Below are 20,245 nucleotides of genomic sequence, written 5' to 3' on the forward strand. Positions count from 1 at the left end.
TCAAAACTTCAGGGCAACATTCATGGTTTAATGTCACCGTTTGATCATTTGACCGGTTTCTGGATATGCTTGAACTAGTACTTGTATGGTAATTGTCACAGACATTAGTGTACACCTCAAATGAAACAGGACCTTTTTTTACTTTCACCTTCTACATTTCTTTTAACTATCCTCATCTACCCACATAGTTGCATATTGACATTCTTTATTAACACTGTCTGTGGTCAGTCTTTGACGTACAGGTTTCTTGATTAAAATGTTTTTCTTCTAGAGATTGTTCTCAAACTCTTTTCTGCAAAAACATCTCTGAATTATTTTGGGAAATGTGCAACCTTGAAATATTGTCACTGGGGTACACAACTTACATCAAAACACATCTGAAATGTCTGGGTAAAATTAAATCTGCTTGATCAACAGATAAAAGGAAGCGTATCTCTCGAGATCAGCATCAATACATTTCAGGAGGTTTTACTCTGAGTGTAGCTTTGAAATGTGTCCTTCTGTTGCTTTTATTCTTATGCAATGTCGATGCAACATCTGTTGTGGATTACACCAAATTTGTGACAAAGCCAAAGTAGTGGACAAAAACAGAGCTTTGCAAAATTTGATGATTTTTTCACAGTAGACAAACTAATTTTGACAAAATACTGAGAATTACACATTAACATGCTTCTAATACAAAGAATGGATAAATCATGTGACCATAACATAAAAAACTGTTCATGTATTTAAGACGCAGTCATGAAGGAAGCGGAAATATGACTTGGAAACATGACAGTTATAGTGCACAAGCAATATCTTTTCACAGTTCTGCATATAAAAGTGATGATAACATCTGAAAATCTATTTTAACAAGATCTTCCTCCTATTAGATGCCCCTATCAGCATGTGAACATTTTTTTTTAAATATTCCAGTACAGTACAGCATCTCAAATTAAACATTGATTCATTTGACCAAAGTGACTCAAGTATCTGTGAAGAACATATAGCACATGTGGGTATTTGTTCTTAAAGTTTTCAGGCCTTGTAATCAGCCAAGAACTACAGATTAAATCATAAGTAGATCATGAAAAACATGCAAAAGCCATAGTATAATTAGGTATAATTATGATGTAACTGATTTTAAATGCACAACATTGCCTACACTCGCATGAGTAATCTGTAATTATCTACAAACACTAAAAATCTTGCTTATGATGATCTGATGAATACTTTTGCCAAAAAGCATCAGACTGATTTGGCTATCAATGAAAATCTGACATAACTGAGGCTTTTTTTTTTTTGAAAGGCGAGTGGGTGGTCCATTTAGTTTCAATAGGGAGAAAGAGTGAGGGAGGTACAGGTGAGAAACCTCTAGCAGGATTCAATCCTAGGCCAGTAGGGTTTCAGCAGCGGTGGACTTGAACCACCTCACTATCCCTGGGCACGCCAGAGATAGTGAAGTAGTGTTTTTGGGAGTAGCACCATTTGAGGATTTATTGTAAAATTTGTTTAGTTTGTGTGAAGGGAGCTCAGTGCTGGGCAGCAGCTCCTCCACCTGCCTTATTTGTTGTTTTTTGGAGTGTTGTCAGGCTGTCCGCCCTTCAGCATCCTGTCCTCCTTCAGTTTGGCCTCAGCGAACTCCTCCTTCACCCTCTGCAGCAGCTCCGGACACAGCAGCACATCCAGGGCCGTCATGGCCAGAGCCTTCGCTGCCCGCAGGGTGTAGAACTGGGCTTTCTCATCGCCTGCGGGGAGTCAGACACACATGCACGAATCAAAATATTGGTATCAGCCTTCAAAAACCTGCATCAGTTGTAAAGTAAAATACTGATATTTTTTAATTGAAACCACCAACCAATTTTTTTGTGTTATAAACCTGCAATAAGTGATTTCAGACCTTATAACCAATCCTGAAACTAATGTGTGCTATGTGGAGATTTCATTGAGACATAACAATATAAACCAATATCCACACACACAGACCAGCTGTGTTGCTGTTTTCACGTCTTTTCTAAAGTCAAATTCCGCTCCTAAACTCCTTCTGGTCCATTCAGTAGCTTTTCATTCCTTTAACACTAGCTTGTCTCCTCCCTCGCTGTTTAAAAACGGCTCTCACCCCCTCCCATTCCTGAAAAGGAATGGGAGGGGGCGAGAGTGAGCGAGTAAACTTGTTAAACTACTAAACTTGCTACCTACCTCTTCACTAGTCATTGTGGAACATGTAACCTTCAGCGGGAGAATGATCTGTCAAAGCGAGACTGGTAACCGGCGAGAGTTACCTTAGTTATTAGCCTTTAGGCCTCCGTAGTGCAGTGGCTTTGCTGCGTTTTATTTACAAATGTGTTGCGGTTTCTGTCACTGTGACAAATCCATCCACTCTGTAGGCCTGTCTTGCTGTTCTGCTGTGCTTTCTTTTACAGGTTGCTGATAGGCTGAGTGGGTCGTTTCCTTTAGTTGGTAGCACCTGGGCTAGAGCTGCCAGGGTATAAAGGGCTGGTCTACCTGGCAGTCAGTCTCTCTCTACCACTCAGCCCGCTGGTGCTTGTCCAACCAACCCCCCTGTGGTTCCTTCTATTATTTTACTTTTATTCCATTCAACACCCCCACACTATATTCTCACTGATCCACACATTACATGCAATGCCCATATATATACATATTCATACCTCATCCTTATGTGTTGGGTTTGGTTAATTTGGATTTAACGTCTTTTGCGTTTTGATTCTGTGTGTGGTCTCCCACTTTGTTGCTAACCTTGAGCCAGGTTGTAACAGTCACCCTCTAGTGGTCAGAAAATCTCACTTATTGCAGCTTTAAGGCAGGGTGACCCACCCTATTCAATGGCAGGGGATACTTACTGCCCTTAATGAAAAATAACACGCAACAACAATAAAATCTCAGTCTAGATTTCACAGACTGATTTTATGTAGTTGTAGTCAGGGAGGAGCCTCAATGGCTGATATCGATATTTAATAAAAGGTTGATATACTGGCAAACTGATGTCAGTGTAACCCTATAGTGGTGGCTTCCCCCTATTTAATAATGAGATTTTAGTTTACACAAACAAGAAGTAAGGGTTTGCCTGTTTGACTTACCGGAAGCGACGGTGTATTCTTCAGTGTGGTTAAGAGCCTTTGAGCCAATGTAGAAGTAAGGATGGATCCCAGGAACCACAAAAGACACATTACCGAAATCTGTGGAGCCTGTGGATATAAACCACAAGACAATCACAGGGTTATATATAGAGTGGTCAGAGTGTAATTCTGGTTATACTAAACAAACAGGGTGCCGTTTACTCATACGTCAATGCAAACTATTAACACACAGGAATATGTTGCAGATTTGTGTGTATAGAGGTGCCAAAGAGGGTGTACTCTTACCGGAAGCATTGGTAAGCACTTCTTCATCTGTCGTGAATTCAATCCCCAAAGCTTTGCCATTTTCCTCATACAGATCCTCAAGTGTCTTGTTTCGCAAGATGTTGTCAAAAGCATTTCTCGCAAACTCGACTTCAACCTGAGGGGGAAATTGTCTTGTTAAAATGTTAAAAAGTTAAAATGTTGACCTGCAAGAATTCTGGATAAAGCCGACAACTCCACTGGTTAATTTAAACATCAAAAAACAGTCTCAAGTGTCTTGTTTCGCAAGATGTTGTCAAAAGCATTTCTCGCAAACTCGACTTCAACCTGAGGGGGAAATTGTCTTGTTAAAATGTTAAAAAGTTCAAATGTTGACCTGCAAGACTTCTGGATAAAGCCGACAACTCCACTGGTTAATTTAAACATCAAAAAACAGTCTCAGCAAATGTCCCAATTTTCTTCTTAATTGTGGTTCTGTGATTCTTCTTACCTCACAGCCAGTTGCCATGGCGGCCGATCTAAAACACATCTCAGCTTTTGCCTTGATGATGGGAAGCTCGGAGCGTGTGGGGGTCCGCAGGTAGTACTCCAACTCAGTGTAGGCAGGGATGATGTTTGGTTTCACTCCACCATGCTTTATGACACCTGCACAAGACCACAGGACGAAACACCGTGACTTATGCATATGGGCTTGGTCAGCTCCTCAGAATAACAGATCAGTGTTAGGTGTATCAGCTGTTCAAGTGTTGTTCCTCACCATGGATCCTCCAGTCTGGCTTGATCTGCTGTCTGAGGACAGACAGGTTGTTGTAGCAAAGCACCGCTGCATCGAGCGCATTGACTCCCTCCCAGGGGTAAGCTGAGGCATGAGAGGCCTTGCCGTGGTACTTTATAGTAACACTGGAAATGATGAGAGAAACCACAGTCACATATTACTATTGCTCTGGAAACTCATAAAGCCTTTAACTTAAATAGCCCTGCAGATAGGAGTTTTAGTTAAACATTTCTTAGCGGCAGAAACAATCTCATTGGTTGAGTTAAATATTGATGGGTGGATCCAAAGAACTAGTTTCACTGGCTGAATAACTTCAGATTGAAGCCCAAAGGCAAGAGGGGTAAGAGAGGAGTTAGGTAATATTGTGAGGCCTAGCACTAACTGAAAAAAAAGGAATCTAGTCATACTAAGTTATCTAGGTAAACTAGTAAGCTGCTGGCCTTCCAAGATCATGAATATCATGATCATGAATTAATGAAAAAAGAAGTCGCTATCACTTTTATTTATTTTACATACAGTTTTTTGGCCAGAGGTCTTTCTTTGCTATTTAGTTTGCAGTTAACTTGTACTGTGTTTTTGACTCTGCCTTAACTCAACAAATGGGATTATTTCTGCCTCCAGATCAGCTCTGCCTATTTGTACAAATAAAAGTTCAATCTGCCATTGGATTACTGCCACCTCGAGCTGGGACAGTCATCACATTTAAACTAAGCCTTTGTCAGCTAAAATAAACCGTACTCATTATTCAGCCTGAGACAACAACTGCTGCAGACAAGGAGGCTGAGCTCTGTAGAGCAAACCTGAAGTTGTACATATAGCCTAACGTGTTATTTACTGTTTTATTGTGTTTGTACACATAATTAATTACAGAACCAATCATCTCCGCCTCCATGTGTGTGGTGGTTTCTTCTGCTGAATACCGGATATCTCCTGTTTTGAGGAAAGTACGCACTGGCCTTAAACCTTACTCATGTTCAGCCACATCTGGCAGATATGGAGCGTCGTCCTGCAGGGGGTGGGCCATGAACACCACATCCAGACCCTCGAACGCACCCTCCCTTATCATGTCTATTTTACCTCCACCATCCTCCTCAGCTGGAGTCCCCAGCACCGTCACCTGTGGAGACAATAATCAACTCATCAATGTAATGTAACCTTAGGATAGATGAATAGAAGGGGAGACCGGGGCTGGTTGTAAAATGTGTTGGTTGTCACACTGCTTATATCTTGCTCTGTGCCGTCTAAAAAAATGAATGTCAAAATATTGTCATTTGGGGTCAGAGGCCATTCATCGTGTCTTTTCATGTATGTTCACTGCAGTTTTGCTAAGCAAAGATGTTTAAAAGAGTTTTTAAAAGGTTTCATGTTAATTCATGTTTTCAAAGAGCTGTCTTAAGTTCACAGCCATTTTTAGATTTAGCAATTCTTGATTTTGAATATGACTAAATGATATGAGAGTAAATCTACTTTAAGAATCTGCAATAATTTCTGATTTTGTTTTTTTAAGGCTGATTGATTGAATGATGTTAGCTCCACCTAACGTTCAAATTAACCTTGAGTTACGCTATTTTATTCTGCTTATTCATCATGCTAAAAGAATTGGAAGCAACCAATTCTACACTGTCACAACCTACTTTGTCATGAGATTGTCACAAATCCCAAACCTGTATTTGTAATAACCTTTTTTTTATCAGAATAAATGAGTGAAAGGGAGTTAAATTTAAACCCAACATCTTAAGCTTTTTATACATATCAAAATTAAAGGAAACAGCATTTCAATGATTTCATTTTCTGGTTGAAATAGGACATAACGCAGGGATCGAATGTTCAAAAGTGGGCATGTTGGACCATAACAAACGGTAAGTTATGCAGAAGAACTGGATGCTTGCAGTAGCTTATATTGTACTGGACAGCTCAGCTCCTCCCACACCTGATCTTGAGCTGCCAGAAATCTCTGATTCGCCAAAATGAAAAAAATCCAGCTAGCAGGTCTAAGGAAGCAGGGTTTTTGGGGTGAACACCCAAAAGTGCACCTATATGGATGTTGCCACTTGTGTCACCTTGAAAGCTGTTAAAGTTTGTATTTTGGGGGCATTTCTATGTGGAGGAAATGATATTGAGAATTACCTAACAAGTGAAAAAGTGATTTTTGATTTCACTGTGACTGCTGTATAGTATGTTTTCAGGAATTTTGCTGAGAGCAAAAAGTGTGACAACCAGCCCCGGCCTCCCGTACTGCAGAGGCTGTGCAGTTTAAGCATTGACACCGGTGATTTTATACCTGCACCCGGACTGGGAAGTCGGCCGTGCTCTCCACCAAAGCTTTCAGCCCCAGAGCCGAAGCCGCTCCAACCTCAGCGATCAGGTTGTGTCCACATGCGTGTCCGATACCGGGCAAGGCGTCATACTCGCACAGGAACCCGACGCTGACCACGGCGCCCTGCCCGCCGCCGGGTCCCCATGTGGCACGAAACGCAGTCTCAAGTTTGAAGTGACCGTCGACCTTCCAGCCTTCCTCCTGAGAGAAAAACGCTACCAGCCGGTCATGAGCCTTCCTCTCCTCGTAAGCCAGCTCCGGACAGCTCCATATGTCCTGACTGAGGCGGTGCAGCTTTTCTTTGGCTTCATCAATGCAGCGGCCAACTTTCTGCTTCAGCTCCACCAGCGAGTCTGTTCGCTGCGACATTGTTTACATGCAGTTATGCTGTTGTTCTGCAAAGTTTTCACTTCTGTTCAGCTTGATAGGACGTGAAGATATGCTCCAGCTGTTTGCCTGGCGCAAAATCACGACTTGACAAACTGTCATTTGTTGTTGTTCCTCCTGCTTTTCTTCTTCCTCTTCTGATGTCTTTTCCAATAGTTGCTATCCAATGGTACTGCATTACTGCCACCTAGTGCATGTTTTGTAAATTGACTTATTAAAATAAAGGGGGCAAAAACATACAAGAATTTAGACATCTGGGTCTAAAATGATATGAATCCCTTATTCAAAATGAAAATAACCCTAACGAAAAAAAACCCTTTATATATTCCTATAGAGGCTTGCTGTGCTTCTGTGGTACTAAATCATGAGTTTATAGTGACCTTATCATGCTTTAAGGTATTTTTCTATCTCCTCCAGCATCACTATAATATTAACAGTGTATAGGGATTCATAGTTTTGCTCCTATATCTGTTTAATAACTCTAAAATTTAGATTTTACCATAGTTCTTTTTCGTTTCGACCTGCTATATCCCCTTATCTATTCTCTGTTATGTTATGTTATGTTATGTTATGTTATGTTATGTTATGTTATGTTATGTTTCCATGACGATTACCACCGTCATATGCAAGCAAGACGACTTGTTTTACTCAGGTAAATATTTACATTAGCAACTGTTACTTTAATTTACTTTCTCATTTTTCATTCTGGTCATGTGACACGGCAATCTCCGAGCCTCACAAACACCTCCAGCTTCCCTGAATCAGCAGAATCCTCTTATAGGCACTGAAAGACAGGGAGCGAGCAGTCTGGACTGTCCTGACAGATAAGATGTTTAAAAAAGTCATCTGATGTTTTTCATTCCTTCTCCCTGCCTATCTTCACACCTTTCACCTAACATATATTTGGGTGGTTGCTTGTATCCAAAGTATCTTGCGGTACTTCAAAGTGCGTACATTTTTAGTATGGGTGGTTCAAATGGGAACTGAACCTCTGACCCGGACAGTGTTAGTGCCCATAAAACGTCATGAGCATATCATTCAAACAACCTCATCATGGCTAATAAACAGGCAGACAACACACAGTTAAGCAATATTTCAATATAATATTCAATCCAGATAGGAAAGTCTTCATAAAATATTGCAGCATGGGGGTGTATTCTTTAACACGTTACACCTGTAAGTGAAAAATACATTTCAAACATGGCAACAAAATGAATACATTTTTTTGCAAGTGTAATATAATAATGTCAAAAGCAGCTGTCTGCCATCACAACACATACAAATTATAAATGTATAGTGCATAGTGCCAAATGACATCATCCATGGATAAATCAACTATCATACCTTTGGTAAACATTTCATTGCTCAAATACAGGAAAGTATTTCTCACCACTTGTTGCATTTGACTACACAGATTCAGTCTTTTGGAGGCTAGTATGCAGTTTGTGTGCAGCAGCTCCTCCACCTGTCTGTCTTTTTTAAATGTTTTTTGAAGTTCCTGTCTTCAGCATCCTGTCCTCCTTCAGTTTGGCCTCAGCGAACTCCTCCTTCACCCTCTGCAGCAGCTCCGGACACAGCAGCACATCCAGGGCCGTCATGGCCAGAGCCTTTGCTGCCCGCAGGGTGTAAGACTGGGCTTTCTCATCGCCTGCAGGGAGTTAGACACACACACACACACACACACATCAAAATATTGGTGTCAGCCTTCAAAAACCCATATTGGTTTAAGGCCAATACGTATATTTTTGAACTAAAACCACCAACAGGTAATATTCTGTGCTGATTTTCAATATCTTTAAATCTGACTGATTTTCAAGCCAAAAAATTCAGTGTTTCCCCTAGATTTTTATTCTTGGCAGAGTGTAGGGCTGAACGATTTTGAAAAAATATCTAATTGCGATTATTTTGACTGATATTGCAATTGCGATATGATTTGCGATATTAGAGGGAATGATAATTTTTACATCATTATTCTCAATTTTATTGAAAAACGTATTAAAATGATTATAGTGTGATTTTTGCAGGGATCTGTACCAAACAAAGATGTTTTCTTAAGTCTGTAGAATATGATTTGTAGGCCAGGACATCTCTGCAGCACGACAATATTTAATAAAAATGGTATTTTGACACACATTTCGCCTTTAACAAATATTGCGCTTACTGCGATTTGAAAATTGCAGAAGGCCATATTGCGATTTCGATAAAATTACGATTAATTGTTCAGCCCTAGCGGAGTGTAAAAGCCTCCGAAACAATATTTTTAGACCATGGGACACTAAAATTCTCCACTGAAACCCAGAATGATACTAATACTACTAATAATAATCACAATAATGATAACATATTCATGGATACTTGTGTGAAATGAAATCAAAATGTTGCATTAGAATCAATTCGGGTTAAGAGCTCCCCATAGACAAATAGTGTAGAATTGATAAATTCTATAATATGTAATCAAACAAACTGCATCATATCCATCACATCAGAAGTGGATGACACTGACACTTAACATGATCTTTGTGGCATTTCTGCTTTATGAAACAGCAGCAGAGGAAAAACAGAAATAACAGGAGACTGAATGTAACTGAAAGCAAATGAGAGCTGGATCCAAAGTGACAATGTCACAAATATGTAGTATGAGCAGTAGCATTTATATTTTTTGGGGGGGTGTGGGGGGTCTTACCGGCAGCGACAGTGTATTCTTCAGTGTGGTTCAGAGCGTTAGAGCCAATGTAGAAGTAAGGATGGATCCCAGGAACTACAAAAGACACATTGCCAAAGTCTGTGGAGCCTGTGGATATCAGAGACAACACACTATCTTAATTTGATGACATATTACACAGCTGTAGAGTTGCTGGTTTGTAATCTGGTTAGATTGGTGCTAGAGGGGAAGTGCTGCTTCCCTATGCTTTTTTCATTATTATTTCATAGGAGAGTGGGTGGTAGTACAGACAGAGGGAGACAGAGGAGGCCAGCTGGGGACATGTGGTTGCAGAAGAGGGTGTCCCAACGTAAACAACACCCAGCCCGACCTCCACCGACCATAAAAACTGTGTAAATATAGCATCAAAATGAAAGTTGAGACGTCTGTAGTCGCCCATAGCTGCTACCTGCATCGTTTCGTGAAACTGGGATCTAAATATCTTTCTGACATCACTTCAAAACAGTTTCCAAATCTTTTTTAATATGATTATTTACTGTGCCATAACATCATATTGTGATAATTTTGAGCTTGTTAGGACTGATGTTGAACTTGGCCTCCTCCTGCATGTCACCATCTGTCAAATGTTTGCTGGGCAAGGGAGGGACTGTGTAAATTTGTGTATAACAAGCCTGAAACTCCCTAGCTTCCCTCCTCAATTTGTCCGGATTAGATACCTCATGAGCAGAAATGAAAATCTCCTGCATCTGCTCTCTTATGTCCATAAGAAGGTTGCTGTTTTAACAAACCACAGAGAGGATGTTCTCTTACCGGATCCGTTAGTGAGAACTTCTTCATCTGTGGTGAACTCCATCCCCAGTGTTTTGCCGTTTTTCTCGTACAGCTCCTCCAGTCTGGCATTTCGCAAGATGTTGTCAAATGTATTTCTCGCAAACTCAACTTCAACCTGAGGAGGAGATTGTTTTAGGTTGACCTGCCTTTTGAATAAAATATAAACTAAACTGATCATTTAAAGGGGCAATAAGTAAGCCAAAATAGTACATAACAAAGCAGTATTATTATTACATATTTTGCATGGTGATATAATACTTCTTCACTAGGTATTTCTGTTGGATCTATGCTTTTATTAGCTAGCTTACTCCTTTCTATTGGGTTAGAGTCAATGTTGTTACAATTCCTACTGGTCGCCAATAGAGGTTGACAAAGATCATAACTACTTATTGCCACTTCAAACATCACAAGCATGTCCCTATTTCCCTCCATTGTGCCTTTGTGACTTGTCTTACCTCACAGCCAGTTGCCATGGCGGCCGATCTAAAACACATCTCAGCTTTTGCCTTGATGATGGGAAGCTCGGAGCGTGTGGGGGTCCGCAGGTAGTACTCCAGCTCAGTGTAGGCAGGGATGATGTTTGGTTTCACTCCACCATGCTTTATGACACCTGCACAAGACCACAGGACGAAACACTGTGACTTATGCATATGGGCTCGCTCAGCTCCTCAGAATAACAGATCAGTGTTAGGTGTATCAGCTGTTCAAGTGTTGTTCCTCACCATGGATCCTCCAGTCTGGCTTGATCTGCTGTCTGAGGACAGACAGGTTGTTGTAGCAAAGCACCGCTGCATCGAGCGCATTGACTCCCTCCCAGGGGTAAGCTGAGGCATGAGAGGCCTTGCCGTGGTACTTTACAATAACACTGGAAATGATGAGAGAAACCACAGTCACATATCACTCTGGTATGCTCTGGAAGTAAGTTCGTTTTTTTTTTTAGTTTACTTATTAGCACAAAGGAAGTGATAAAACAAAAGTATACAAAAACAAACATAGCAGGGATTGTGCAGGAGAGGTAAGAAACCCCAAAGGGCTTAGACCAAAGCTTTTCCAAGTACACCATTTACTGCAAAAATGACATTTAAACTAAGCCTGTGTGAGCCAAAATAAACCGTACTCATTATTCACTGCAGACAAGGAGGCTGAGATTCCCTGTAGAGTGAACCTGAAGAAGCTGTATATGAAACACAGTGTTCATTGTTTATATAGTGACACTGGAAACTAAATCAGAAACCACAGACAAATATTATTCTGGTCTATTCTGACAATAGAGAAAAGCTAATCTGTTGAGGAGAAGGGGTACCTTATAAATAAAATATGAAAGAGTCCAAAACGGTACAACAATTTCTAATTTCAAAAGTGCATTTTTATTGACCTATAGGTTGGGATTGTTTATAGCCCAATAAACAATGTTGTTTTGGAGAGTGTTGGTACTCAGAGCCTCTTCCATTTTATCTATTCTGGGACTGGGGCACCAAACTAATGACATATGCAGTAACCTTATATTAGCTGGCACAATGTGCTGTATCACATTACCTGGCCTCCAGTAAAGGATCTTGTGCATTTCCAAGAACACAACAACAAGCACTGGAAACCAAACTTACTCATATATACAAGATGTGTGAGCTCAGATAAACCTTACTCATGTTCAGCCACACAGGGCAGGTAGGGGGCGTCCTCCTGAGAGGGGTGGGCCATGAACACCACATCCAGGCCCTCAAACGCACCCTCCCTCACCATGTCGATTTTACCTCCACCATCCTCCTCGGCTGGGGTCCCCAGCACCGTCACCTGTGGAGACAATTATTAACTCATTAATGTCATGTCACCTTAGGATAGAAGAATAGAAGGGGAGAACAGGGATGATTGTCACATGGGTTGTGTGTAACACCGCAAGCAACGTGGACAAATTAAAAGTACACAACCGGTATTTGACAATGAATGAATTCGACCCAATATATCCTGCTTTCTGTACATATAAAAAAAAACTATTGCTCAGGGTTGTTGACGGTAAGGGTGTGATCACACCTACAGGTCATTTTCTTTGGTATTTAAATCATAGTGGAAAAGTTTGTTGAATTTTTGTGTTTGTTCGTTGCGGCTCACACTATCCGATTACAAGCCAGGGCTTGTAAACAAGTCACATGGACTCAGAAGAAGCTAATTTACTGAACAGAGTTTTGGTAACCTGTCATCCTGCCAGGTTGATTTTGGCAGTGGGGTGGGGGTTAAACTAAATACAGTTCCAGTTCCTGTATCTTTAGCTAAGCAAGATGGACTTCTCTGCACTTTTTGCTGAAATGTACCTTCTTTGATGTTCATATCAGTTAAGAACACATGAATAAATAGCTGAATATGAGCATTGATCAGTCAAGACTGCGTTTTGCCCTCAGTTCATTTTGTTATGACTTTCCAAGCATGTAACTGCTGGCTATCAGATGTCAATATCTGTCTCTTTTTACCAATAACATGTTTTGGGGTCATTTCCTGTAGTTGGTACAATCACTTCTCAATCTTAAACTGGACTGCAGTTTGGTAGGTTCAGAAATACTCCTGGAGATGAAAGAATGTCTACTTTGTGATTTGGGAGAAATTGAGAATGAGATGAACCAAAGAAGAAATTTGTTGTATAACAAAATGACTTTTGTCTTTATGAATTTCTTTGGATGATGATTATGAAAAACCTTAAGTTTTGGGAAGGGTAGCTATATTGCTGGCTTCATTTGTAAAGCATGGGGAATAAGGCAGGATGATAGTGTAATATCTGAGAATCTTTTTCTTTTTTATGATGCGATTGGTTATTGGTGCCACTTGCGTTTAAATAGCATCATTCTCACCTGCCCAAACAAACCAAATTACACCCCAGAGTTTGAATAAACCACTCCAAACATGACGCCCGTAAAAGGTGTGACAACCAGCCCCGGTCTCCCCTATGACAGAGCCTGTACTGATGTCTTATAAGATCCTGTCCTACCTGCACCCGGCCAGGGAAGTTGGCCGTGCTCTCCACCAAAGCTTTCAGCCCGAGAGCCGAAGCCGCTCCAACCTCAGCGATCAGGTTGTGTCCACATGCGTGTCCGATACCGGGCAAGGCGTCATACTCGCACAGGAACCCGACGCTGACCACGGCGCCCTGCCCGCCGCCGGGTCCCCATGTGGCACGAAACGCGGTCTCAAGTTTGAAGTGACCGTCGACCTTCCAGCCTTCCTCCTGAGAGAAAAACGCTACCAGCCGGTCATGAGCCTTCCTCTCCTCGTAAGCCAGCTCCGGACAGCTCCATATGTCCTGACTGAGGCGGTGCAGCTTTTCTTTGGCTTCGTCAATGCAGCGGCCAACTTTCTGCTTCAGCTCCACCAGCGGGTCTGTTCGCTGCGACATTGTTTACATGCAGTTATGTTGTTGTTCTGAAAAGTTTTCACTTCTGTTCAGCTTGATGGGACGTGAAGATATATGCTCCAGCTTTTCTTCTTGTTTAAATCATAGACTGTAAAAAAAAAAAAAAAGGTTTACAGTTATGTTGTTGTTCTGCAGCAATAGCGCCTCCAGCGACAGTTAAGGTAAAATAAATATAGGGGAAAATGTTATTTATATATAGGCTAAATACTGGCTATTATGTACTGTTCATGAACAGTACATGTTTTCAAATCAGTCAATTAATCTTGTTTAAATGTAAACTGTTGCAGGGCCGGTTTTAGCCTACTATATTAGGGTGGGCTGAAGCAGACTAGTAGTCCGAAGGTTGCCGGTTTGAATCCCTGGCCCGATGGCACAAAAATCTGGCAAAATGACAGATGGCAACCGGAGCGTTGTCAGGGAGTCAAGATCAGAAGCAAGCTCCTGCCATTGTGCCCTCAGGCCTCTCCAGTTTATGGCTGTGTGATTGGATAGGTTAAATGCAGAAGATTAATTTCCCCATGGGGATTAATAAAGTAGTATTCTATTCTAATCTATAAAGAACAATTTGAAGCAGGGAAATTGGGAGGTAGTGAAGCAGCATTTCTAAGTTTGCTGCTACCCTATGATTTGAGTCAGTGGAGGGCAGATTGACTTACCCTAAAATAAAAAAAATTCCATCGTCCAGATTTTAACATAATCAACTCCATAACATTTATTTTCATTGGATGAGTTTAGTTGTCAAATAAAATTAAAACCTAATCCAGTCAGACTTCTCACCATAGCCAATATTTACAAAAATAGAAGGTAGTCTTATTCAAACTCAAACTGAAAAGTGACAAAGAAAACAACTCTGAAAGCAGATTGACTTAACCTAAAATAAAATAAAAATACCTTCATCCATATTTTAACATAATCAACTCCATAACATTTATTTTCATTGGATGAGCTTAGTTCTCAAAACCTAATCAAGTCATGGGCGGAAATTACTGGGGGGACAGGGGGGTCCGGAACCCCCTTCCTGGGAAAAACAGAGAGTTGTCCCCCTCAATATATCATTGTAAACATAACTATATAATTTTAAATAATATGCATTGAAATCACTTGTGCAAATTATAGACGCAAAACAATGCGTTTTTAAGTTTCGAAAGATTGCCCCCCCCCTTATTGCATTGCAAATAAAAGCTCTGGGTCAAAGTTGAGTGATAGAGACTCATGTATATATGGAATGTGGCTTATTTATTTTCTAAACCCAAGCAGAATGGTGACAGTGGGTTTTTGTGTTTAAAAACCCTATGCTGAAACTATCATGAAGCCTTTTGTAAACATGATAAATAATCTGGTAGTTATTACACAGTAAACATGAAAATGGTCCAATTTGACCAAAACATCACAGAAAAGTTGAAGGCACAGCAGATATTCAGGAATCATTTTATTTAAAGAAATAAAGCTTTGAATTGAAGAAGTATATAAAAAAGAAGAATCATCATATCACTTGACATGTTAAGGTGGAAGTATATTCACTGATAATGTTTACAATCTTGTGAACAATTACACAATTATACAATACAATATTACAAGAATAAAAAAACAATGTTCTACTGATATATCACCAGCAATTAGCAGCATCAGCAAATCAGGCTTATTCTGCATAATAAGTCATCTGTCAGAATACACAAAACAGCCATCCAGCTGGTGATATGGTGATATGCCACAGCCAAGCACTATATGGAGGCAAATCATGGCTCCTCATCCTGCGAGGTTTCTCAGTTGGCCAAGGGAATCGTTGGGATACAACGTTACAATACAATAATAAAACAATAAGATGTGTCTGTGTGTCTGTCTATGTCCTCTTGCGCCTGAAGAGGCCACAGAGCCAAGAGACCCACTTTTTCTTCTTCTTCTTCTCTTTCAGCTCTGTTGTCGCTGGAGCAACCTGTGGAGTAAAACAAAATGTCAGATCTTATTTGTACCTGTTCTCCTCTGAGGTAAAATGATATGAAAAGCTAAAACTGATATTTCCTTTTGCATTGTTTCTGAGCATCATGTTCATACCATAGCAGTAGGAAATGGCCTGTGTTTCAGGAAAGTTACAGTTTATACAGTACCATGGTTAAGGAGTTTTAACTTTGCAGTAAAACTGCACTGAATGTAGGAAATATTAGGGACATCTTCCTGATATTGAGTTGCAGCCCCACAATCCACACGTCAATTTGTGCTTGCTATAGATTTAATGATGGAAATCAATAAGGGATAATGGCTTTCACCATGCCTTAGGTTTAACACTAACCATGTGCTGCAGACTGTGACTTTGAAAACATGTTGCTTTGAATGGCGGCTCACCTCCAGCTCTGTGCTCCAGAACTCCTCCCTGCTCTCCTTGCGCTCCTTCTGCAGACGCAGCTCCAGCAGGGTCTGGGCTCTCTCTGTCTCCCCCTCCTCTCGCCGGACTGGGATGTTGACACTGAACGGGGTTTCATCTCCGCTCTTGGTGCCTTCAGCAAAGCTCACAGAGGGCTTGAGGTGGTTGAGGATCTCTGTGGCTATGAGGCTGCAGGCCAGCAAGGCGATCTGAGGATCCTCCATCAGCCCCTGTCTGCTCAGCCAGACGTAAGGAAGGGCCTGATTCAGAGCGACTTTTAGGGGCCAGGACAGATCCAGGCTCAGTTTGATCTGCGAGAGGAGAAAGTGAGTGAGTTTATACACTGAATTTATACACTGAATGTACAAAATATTGGGGACATCTTCCTGATATTGAGTTGCGTTATGTCAGTGAAGTGAGTTTGAAGTGAATTCATGTTCCTTTTAAAATTTGATGTTTTTGTTTTAACCCCAAATGAAATCAAAACAAACCTCCTGCTCGGGGTCGGTGAGGCGTTCGAGGTTTCGGAGGAAGACTCTGTTGCGTTGGTACTTGGCCGCATCCTTCTGCAGCAGGGAGTGGATGTGCTGCACCAGCTCCTTCTCGAAGGTCCGGTTCTGCAGGTGCTGCGGCCGGTACAGAGTCTTGTCTTTGCCTCGGAGAAGTTCCACCAGGATGCATCTGATGGTAGACTCCTGCACCACAGCTATTTCCTGTGTTAGAACATAAGATTTTGGTTGGCTCACCTGAACCCAGTGCAGATGGAGCTTAGGTAGTTAGGGGTTTGTAATCTTTGACCTGGACTAATATAAATTTGCTGGTACTGTTGGCATGTGAGGAGCCAGTAGAAACAGGCCTGTAATTTAAGGGTTCAAGTTTGGGGTCCCAACCTATAGTTTCACAAACACTTTCTTACACACTGTTTTATTTAGCTGAAGTAAACCTACTGTAGTCAGAAGTGGTTGGACAGCAGCAGAGTCACCAGCCCGTGGTTGGGGAGGAGAAGACTGGAGAGCTCTGAAGCCGTACACAACCCCCTGGTGTCCTCTCCCTCCTGCAGTTCCCTGGACACTGAGCAAAGACCGACCGTCTAGCCCGTCAGTGACAGGCTTGGTCTCTGCAAACAGTTCTGTCTCAGGGAACTGCTTCATGAAGGCAGCCAGGCTGCAGTCGAGGGCCAGAGGGTTCTTGGCTAGCGAGCTGGTCGGCGTCTTCACCTCCTCATAGTCGTCACCAACAAAGAAGGTGCCGTCCACCCACACCACATCCCTGTTGGACGAGCGGGGCTTGGTGACTCTGCTCCTGTATTCCAGGATGTCCTGGTCAGTGATCCTGTGCAGAGCCTTCTGGAAGACCTTGGAGCGCCGGATCCACGTTCCATACTGCTGGAACATTTTCTCCCGCAGAGATTCAGGGAGAAGCTGAGAGAACAGCCTGGTCTCCATCTCATCTCTCTCCCTGGGTGCTAAGAGCAGAAAAGAAGGATCAGTAAAGCAGTGTCATAATACTGGGAGCAGAGAACAAGGAGGGGTGAAGCAGTGTCATAGTAGAGAGTATTTCTAAAGTAAAAAAAAAATCATGGGACCGGCCAGACCTCCATTACTCCCCGCAACATGAATCTGGTAGTGTCGAGAACACCTATTGCATGAAGTGCAAGGTATTGTGGGATGTACAGCAATAAATGACCATAGCTTCTTCCATTTCATCACCTTGGTTCGAAGCACCTGACAGCTCGGCCTGCCTGGCTGGCTGGTACATAGTCAGGACGGCCTCGATGATGACATGCGGGATTGAGCAGAGGAGAGCAGGGTCTCTCATCGCCAGCAGTTTCTTCACCTACATCAACAGACCAGGCATTTTTGTGAGAGGCAGTCCAGAAAGATTTGAACCAAAGACAATTTTTAGGAGTATTTTGTCAAGATAGGGCGTTAGGGGTTCAACTCCCACTGGGACAATCCATTCTGAAAATGCATGTGCTCACAGTACTGCATGAAAAACATATTCAACAAATGGGATGCGATTGTCACTGATATCCAGTTGTACCTGAATAGATGATCCAAAACTTTTCATGAGGCGGCTCTGGAGCAACACAGCGGCTCTCCTGGTGTTACCCAGTGGAGGAGGGAGAGTGGTATCCACGGCAACGCCTGGAACTCTCCGCAGGGTCTCCAGAGTCACAGCACTCATCTGGACAAGGAGAGGAGAGGTGATCACAATGAAGAAGAGAAGAGAAGAGAAGAGAAGAGAAGAGAAGAGAAGAGAAGAGAAGAGAAAAGTTAGATAGTAGTAGTTGTAGTAAGGCTAGTAGTAGTAGCAGTAGCAGCAGCAGTATTAGTGGTAGTAGTAATAATAGTAGTATTAGTAGTACACCTACATGGAGGCACAAGGCCAGCAGTTGTTGCTGATCCAGCCGTCTGACACCAAAGCCGTTCAGTGGGTGGAGCTTCAGCATCAGCTGGATGAGCAGATCCTCCACTAGCTCACTGCTGACAGTGAGTGTAGCAGGGAGAGGGAGGCAGTCTGCTGCTGACAGACTCTGTCAAATCACAAGCTGGTAAGTGTTTGCATTTAATTCATCAGCTTTTATGTTAGAACTAACTGACTTCAAAATCTTTTCAACTTTTCTCCTCAGCTTGCATTTCTCTGATTTCTTTTCATAGCTTTCCTCCCTCTTCTCTGTCTTAGATCATCATTCTAAGATCACAGGAATAGTTTGATAGCCATTGTCAGGACACCAAGGCTCTGACCTTTGAACTCTCACTATTGGTTGCTTGTTGGTGATGTAGGAATTTAAGCTTATGTTACTGTTGCAAACACTTTAAGTCTTGAAAATGTCTAAAAATGTAAATGTTACCTACTGTTTTTTTTTTGTATATGAACTTTACTGAAATTATACGTGACTGCAAACACAGTGCTTCCACTGCAAAACTGTCACTCTGAAAACAATTCTGAATCATTTTTGTCATCATACTTGACCGTTTTATGTTATTCATGTCATGCATTTTAAAATGAAAATAGAACACAATAAAAACATAAACGAATCTAGACAGGATTAAGTTTAATTGAAAGTAAGTTTAACTCGTCTCACTCACCAGTCTGTCCTGGTTAGGTGACAGCTGATCTGGGACCAGCTGGGCTATGTTCAGAGCCACCAGGTGAGCAACATACTGCTGGAGGATGGGTGAAGAGACCAACAGAGCTTTCTCCAGCACGGCTCTGGGCCCTAAAACCTCCTCCAAGCTGCCCAGGACGCACTTGGCCACCTGCAAATATACACCTTAGATATAATATGATGGTAACATATAGGCCTACTGCTGATCTTACACTGCAATGCATTTTATTTTTGTGTTAACAAGTCATTCAATGTATTTTGACATAATATTTTCAACACATTAAAGGGGATTCCTCCTGCACTTGCAGCATTTAAACATGTTGGCAGTATAGTAGTCACCTGGTAGTGCGCAGTGGGCTGGAGCAGACAGTTGGCCTCCTGCTTCTCCTCCGTCACCTGGACCCAGGGGAAGGAGGGAGAGAGGAGGCGCTGTGTGTTCAGAGAGCCATGGGCCTGCAGACAATCCACAGGCTCAGGGGCACAAGGGCTGATCTGGAGAGCACAGAAGACCAACATGAGACAACTTGAGTTTCAACCATGAAGATTTAATGAAGGGGAAGCATGCATGTACTGTGTAACTCACCAAGGGAGGGAGCAAAAACATAAGGTGAGATTTGATCAACTATACATGTAATATAAGTCAATAACTTTAATAGTTGGAGAATAACGTAATAAAATAATTCTGCAGAAGCCTGAACTGTAACTACTGGAGCATCTTGTGATTATCTTTGGATTCAAAGGTTCTCATTTCATATCACATTGAGCACACATCCATGATAATGTACCTGAACTGCCAGCTGGGAGATGACCTGTTTGAGGGAGTAGCTGTGGACCAGCTCCGTCCAGGTCTGGATCCTGGTGTGGGTCTGGGCCTCAGCTTTCTCCACCTCAGAGGGACAGGAGTCCATGATCTCGACAAGGCAACCTGAACACCATGGAAAATAACATACAGCATGGTATGATACAGCATTTATTCAAGTTATTCATTTATAGTACAATATCACTACAGACAAAGACACCAATAGCTCAGTGAAATGTTTGTAGAAATTAAAGAAATGCAGCAG

The 20,245-nt window shown here is 41.8% G+C and overlaps 2 protein-coding genes across 2 annotated transcripts; both read right to left on the minus strand.

Moving 5' to 3' along the window:
• Positions 1-705: 705 nt before the first annotated feature.
• Positions 706-6,927, minus strand: LOC139657232 (xaa-Arg dipeptidase-like). Its single transcript, XM_071534998.1, has 7 exons — positions 6,398-6,927; positions 5,085-5,233; positions 4,099-4,241; positions 3,832-3,986; positions 3,363-3,498; positions 3,078-3,185; positions 706-1,727 (listed from the first exon to the last, which is right to left on the minus strand). Exons 1-7 carry the CDS (start codon positions 6,800-6,802, stop codon positions 1,543-1,545), a joined length of 1,281 nt encoding a protein of 426 aa, XP_071391099.1. The 5' UTR covers positions 6,803-6,927; the 3' UTR covers positions 706-1,542.
• A 1,371-nt stretch (positions 6,928-8,298) lies between these two features.
• On the minus strand, positions 8,299-13,692 carry LOC139657225 (xaa-Arg dipeptidase-like). The gene is made up of 7 exons (XM_071534989.1): positions 13,288-13,692; positions 11,956-12,104; positions 11,036-11,178; positions 10,769-10,923; positions 10,293-10,428; positions 9,504-9,611; positions 8,299-8,468 (listed from the first exon to the last, which is right to left on the minus strand). Exons 1-7 carry the CDS (start codon positions 13,690-13,692, stop codon positions 8,299-8,301), a joined length of 1,266 nt encoding a protein of 421 aa, XP_071391090.1.
• Between the last annotated feature and the right edge of the window lie 6,553 nt (positions 13,693-20,245).

The sequence above is a fragment of the Centroberyx affinis genome, unplaced genomic scaffold (assembly GCF_046629955.1).
Source record: "Centroberyx affinis isolate AG114_WGS23_722 - 3 ecotype Tasmania unplaced genomic scaffold, CSIRO-AGI_Caff_v1 ptg002643l_1, whole genome shotgun sequence".
Taxonomy (NCBI): Eukaryota; Metazoa; Chordata; class Actinopteri; order Beryciformes; family Berycidae; genus Centroberyx; species Centroberyx affinis.